Consider the following 6,000-nt stretch of genomic DNA (forward strand, 5'->3'; position numbering starts at 1 on the left):
CGCACCTCTCCATAACAAAAGCTCAGTCTTTTGTTATGCAGTCTATTCTTAGTCTTAAGCCTCACCTTACCATATTAATAAAAAGTATGCGGCCCTTGCCCCACCACCTTCTCCAACCATTATATAAACGGAGTGGTAGCTCCTGCAATCTCTCATTCACTTGATACAGCTGTCGTGGCTGTGACGGTTCCACCTGAAGACGGAAGCTTGTGTTGCCTCCGAAACGTCGTGATTTTTATTTTATTTTACTTTTTAATGTTTTTACCTACACGGTGACTTTACCGAAAAAACCTAAGAACATACATCCACGTGTTCATTTGTGTGATGGTGTTTTTGTTATCATCATCGATGTTGTCGGCTCGCCTCCTCCCTCCTCACTGTTGTTATCTTTGCTGTTGTTCCCATTTTTGATGTTGTTGTGAGCCAGTGGGCGCAGTTGTTGTGGTCACTTGGGTAATAGGCGCCATGGGCTTCACCGCCGAAGGGATCGCCGCCGGCTCCATGGCCGCCTGGCTCATGGCGCGGGAAGCGGCAGCCAACGGAGGAGGGGTGGTGGACGGAGGGGTCGTGGCCACGCTGCAGTCCATCGGTACGGAGGCGCAGGGCCTTGGAGTGAAGGGCTTCTGGCCAGGGCTGTTAGGGGGCAAGTGCTGTGAGTAGTAGCGAGTAGAGGAGACGCAGAGACAAAGGCACTCCCAGGTAGCCTCTAGCAGGGATGTAGTGGCAAGTGCTGTTGTAGTAGCGAGTAGAGGAAAGACAGAGACAATGTCACTCCCAGGTAGCCTCTAGCAGGGATGTAGTGGCAAGTGCTGTTGTAGTAGCGAGTAGAGGAAAGACAGAGACAATGTCACTCCCAGGTAGCCTCTAGCAGGGATGTAGTGGCAAGTGCTGTTGTAGTAGCGAGTAGAGGAAAGACAGAGACAATGTCACTCCCAGGTAGCCTCTAGCAGGGATGTAGCGGCAAGTGCTGTTGTAGTAGCGAGTAGAGGAAAGACAGAGACAATGTCACTCCCAGGTAGCCTCTAGCAGGGATGTAGCGGCAAGTGCTGTTGTAGTAGCGAGTAGAGGAAAGACAGAGACAAAGGCACTCCTAGGTAGCCTCGATCAAGACGTAGCCTTGCCTGCCGGAGGAGCTCACTGATAGGACTTAGTCGAGATATTTCAAGGTTTTGTGAGCTCCTGACACAATCCATCCTGGTTAAACCCGGGATGGATCGTAGACAGGACAGCCAGAACTTTTCTAATCGGTGAAGATGTTCTATTAGGCAAGTCCACGTTTCGCAAGTGTAGAGAAGGGAGGGCATGACCGTGGCCGAGAAGACCTGAAGCTTTGGGTGGAGCGACAGACCAGGTAGCTTCCACGCAGCGTTACATAGCTGATGAAAAGATATTGCCGACGACTAATTCGGAGTGAGACCTCTGCTGTCAAACCAAAGCTGGTCATAAGCACACTGCCCAGGTATGTAAAACTCTCCACACTCTTCACAACTGCCCATCACTAATGTGGAGTTTAGGTGGTAGAGTTTTTGATGGTACAAAATACCCAGGCAGGTGCTTAGTTTTTGTGAGGCTGATGACAAGACCACACCCCTTAGTGGCATGCTCCAGGTCTAGCAGCAGCACCTCTAACTACTCCTCTGACTGAACAGCAATCACCAAAACATCATTGGCATACGTAACATGGTGGACCAATAGGGACCCATCTCTAGACTGCACCTGGGCATTGATCAGCCTCCCATTGCATTTGTACCAGATGGAAATTCCTCCAGAACAGCCCTGGAAGGCTTCTCGAATTACGTTTTCGAAAAGATGTTGTGCACCCCAAGGTGAACAAGGAATGGCTCCAATTCCCAGGCACATAGCTTGAACCGGGCCTTCCCAACATCATGAAGGTCCTTAATGATTGTGAGCAGAGAATTAGGGACTCCAACAGCACGAAGAACAACCCACAGCCCAGGTCTATTGATGGCATCATAGGCCTTGACCAGGTCAATAAAGCAGAGATGTAGGTCTTGTTGGAATTCCCTAAACCTCTAATGTAGAAAACGAACAGAAAACATGGCATCTGTACAGGACCATCCTGGCCCACAACCACATCGGAGCTCTGCAGGCCTTTCAGCGTGCCTGGCAAGGCGATGTTGAATAATCCTTGCCAGGACCTTGTGCGGTCCCCCTTATTAACGAATGGGACCACCAGGGCATCATTAAAATCCTGTGGAACCCGTCAAGTGGTCCAAGCTGTTAATATGATGTCACGCAGGGTGGTTTGCACACAAACCCCACATTCCCTCAGCATTTTGCTTGGGATATCATCTCTTCCCAGCGCTCTTTCTGGTTTCAGACTAAAGATCGCCTTCTGTACTTCCTCAAAAGGATTGCACCTCAGCTAGACACTCACAGGGGGTGACTACTTTTACAATATTTGAGGCACAGCATGCTCAGCAGGGTCATCCCCACTTTGTCCCATGATGTTTTCTGGACTGAAGGATTTCCCTTCTCCCAGGATCTCACAGAAATGTTCAGCAAACCTGCAACCTTGTTCCTGGTGGCCGGAGATCAGATCGCTGTTCAGTTCTTTAAGGATAGTGATAGGTGTGGTACTGCAAGTTATTTTTTGATGGAGTTAAGGAGTGATTTATGATCACAGGCTACTGAGGCAGAGCTCATCTTCTCAGAAACCCACGATCACCACTCATCCTTGCGGCGTCGCATGGCTCTCCGAACCTCTGAGCGAAAGCTGTGGTAAGCCTCCTCATTCTCCGACGTGGGATGCTTTAGACAGTAGGTGTGGGCCTGTTGCTTTTTCTCAGCCAGCCGCAATACTTCCTCCATCAGCCAGGGTCTCTATGGAGGTCTGGACCGTGTACCCTAAGTAGCCATTGCAGCTGCATGAACTACAGTCGTAAACCTTGCCCATTACCCATTGGCTTCAGGAGAAGGGGGCATGATGCAAACCCCAGCTGCAAGCGATGATGACATTTTCGCTTCTAACTTTCATCAGCTAGCTAAGACCAGATCACTGTGGGTTTGAATGGGGTCCTAGATGGACACCCACCACCAGAGTGGAAGAATTGCAGGTGCATCTTACAGTTGACAAGCCGATGGTCAGTGGACATATCAGCTCCACGGTAGGACCTGGTGTCAAGGACATGGGTCAGCATCTACTGTTCTGTCACTATATAGTCCAGCAGATGTTCTTGCTTGGACCTGTTGTGCATCCATGATGTTGTGTGGATGTGTTGTTGCCAGATCAGCCCCCTACTGTTGTTATTGAGCTGATTTGGCACATGCCTTCCAATCACTCCAGCCCAGGTGCCACTCGAACATTAACATCACCCAACAGGATGACTCTATCCCGAGGGGCCATTTTAGCTAGCACCTGTGACAGGAGATCATAGATGGCATCTGACTCATCAGTCATGCCTGCATCCTTCCTCTGATGTTCATCTCCGCTGGGGGCGTAAGCAACTACTACCACCATTCCTCATCTCTTTTTGATCGGGAGGTAAGTCCACAGTAGCCTGGGGCTTACAGCTTCCCACACATCACTGCCATGGTCCCACACCACACTGATTATTTTATTCAGAAGAAGAGCCACTCCCAGTTGTTTGGCAGTCTCCTGTCTTAAGTAGAAGACTGCCACTCCTCATGGTGACTGGACTTTCTGAATGCTGTATAGATCCAGGCAGTACTTGTCCAGCTCCTGAAAGAGGAGTGGCAACCTCTCTTTCGCAGTGAGTGTTCGAACATTCTACATGGCCACCGTCAGTGGGTTTTTGTCGTTTCTGGAGGAACCCCGAGGGTGCCGGGATCAGTCTCCTGGCTCCGTCAAATGGGGTTTGGCCAGGAGACATCTTGGACAACAGTCCCCCCAGGGGCCTCCAGCACAAGCTTAGCTAGATATTATCCCGTGTGTTTGTGGAACTTGAATTGAAGGTGGAGGTGGTACCAGCATCTTGCACCTGTCCGGAGCCCCCATTAGCCGCTGTGGTGGCTATAATTGCCATGAGGGGTATTGCCGATTTTGGGATTGGCCATTCCCCCATGCTCACCACAGCATTGCCGTCCGGCACAGAGGACGTAGGGAGTTGTTTTTGCCGGAATACCCACACACTCAGAGACGCATACAAAGGTCCCCCAGATAGCCTCTAGTTGGTCAATAGGGCAAGTGCTGTTAGTAGTAGCGAATAGAGTAGACACAGAGACAAAGGTACCCCCAGGTAGCCTCGAGCAGGGATGTAAGGTGGTAAGTGCTGTTAGTAGTAGAGAGTAGTGGATTCGACACAAAGGCAAAGGTACCCCAGGTAGCCTCTAGTAGGGCTATAGGGACAAGTGCTGTTAGCAATAGCGAGTAGATTAGACACACAGACAATGGTACTCCCAAGTAGCCTCTAGCAGGGCTGCAAGGGCAAGTCCTGGCTATTGTACACCTTTACAAAGGTAACCCCAGGTAGCCTCTCGTAGGGCTGTAGGGGCAAGTTCTTGCTAATGTACACACACTCAGAGACACAAAGGTCCCCCAGGTAGCCTCTGGATTTCCGCGGTGGCGAGATGTTAACTCTCCCCCCCCTCCTTTCCGTCCTCCCCCCTTTCTCCTCTCTATCCGTTCCTCGCTTCACCCCCTCCTCCTCCCCCTCCACCCCCCCTGTCCCTCTGCTACCCTGCCCCCTCTCTCTCCCCCCCTGCCCCTCCCCTCCTCCTGCCCCCTGTAGGAGTTGCTGGGCTGAGTATTCCATCTAAGATCATCGTGTGGACAGCCGGAGTAGCCATCACCAAGGTGGTGGTGGACCTCTGTTGTTGCGTCTTGAAACATTTATAAAAAAAATTTAAATTTAAATGAAGATTGGGAAATTGCGTAATTATCGGAAATTATGCTAATTAGTGCAATTATGCGTATCAATTATGCTAATTAGGGATGTGATCATATTTGGTTATGTGAAATTATTCCATTATGCTAATGTATACAGTTCTTATAATTAAGATTATTATGCATGATCTCAGGAAGACACCACTCAGATACTTCTGTGTTAAGCAATTAAAATTCAAAACAAAAACATAACACTCGAATATGCGAACTCTTAAGCTTGGAATTGTCAACACAGTACCACTGGGGATGTTCTCATTGATCCGTACATTTAACCCTCAATGATCACGTTGTTAAACTGGGTAACCGAACAATTGATTAATTCCTCAAAGTAAGGCGAGCATATACGGTGATAGGAAAAAGTTCTTAAACGACGACATTCATACGAATGGCAATTTTTTAAAATTATATCCCGAAGGCAAAAGTATACGTCAATAGATTCATCGGCAGGATTATATTATTAACGAAATGTCTTGGAACAATGGTGTGCGGCAATATGCCTGCTTCCGCAGATGCTTATCTTTTGGCTAAGGCTTCAATTAATTCGTGGGCAAGATTCTGTGATCAAAAGAATGGTTGAACACAATATTCTCCCTGTGAGCGTGTAGATTCGTAACGAAGGTTTCAAACGTTTAGTTTACATCGATGAATCTATTGGTATTTTGTATGCAATTAAAAAGAAAATTACCGACTAATGTACTGTAATTCTAGATTTTAAGCTTTCGTGACTGCAAAGATTCATATTCTTAGGTTTTTTTTCGGTTAAGTCACGTAAGTAAAACATCAAAATAAAAAAATAAAAAATAAAAATCACGACGTTTCGGAGGCAACACAAGTCTCCGTCATCAGGTGGGACCGTCACAGCCGGATTAGCTGCATCAAGTGAGGCAATGATTCAAGATGTAATCCCTTAAAAAGGCAAGTTGAGGGGGAGGAGAGGGGGGGGGCTCATCAGAATGTGGTAGCCAATGAATGGAACGCATCGGGAGGGGGAGGGGGGGGGCAAAAGAATGCGCGTCGGCGTGGACGCTGTTGGTGTCTCGCACCCCCAGGGTGTGCGTGCTGCACCCCAGACTAAGAAGAGCCACTGGGCTTAGAGTGTGGAGCTGCCTGTGCCGGTTACCAACAGCGTGGCC

General features: G+C 48.8%; 1 protein-coding gene across 7 annotated transcripts in view; it reads left to right on the forward strand.

The window, feature by feature from the left end:
* Window positions 1-5,787, forward strand: part of LOC133339353 (interferon alpha-inducible protein 27-like protein 2B) — a 64,851-nt gene extending 59,064 nt beyond the window's left edge. For all 7 annotated transcript variants that reach the window (XM_061547478.1, XM_061547480.1, XM_061547479.1 and 4 more), the window contains 2 exons: window positions 428-589; window positions 4,713-5,787. In XM_061547478.1, coding sequence (XP_061403462.1) covers window positions 428-589; window positions 4,713-4,819 — 269 coding nt within the window. In that variant the 3' untranslated portion in view covers window positions 4,820-5,787. The remainder of the gene's footprint in view (window positions 1-427; window positions 590-4,712) is intronic.
* The last annotated feature ends 213 nt before the right edge of the window (window positions 5,788-6,000 follow it).

Source organism: Lethenteron reissneri, unplaced genomic scaffold (assembly GCF_015708825.2).
Source record: "Lethenteron reissneri isolate LAM-NWPU_2019-01 unplaced genomic scaffold, ASM1570882v1 scaffold_1846, whole genome shotgun sequence".
Taxonomy (NCBI): domain Eukaryota; kingdom Metazoa; phylum Chordata; class Hyperoartia; order Petromyzontiformes; family Petromyzontidae; genus Lethenteron; species Lethenteron reissneri.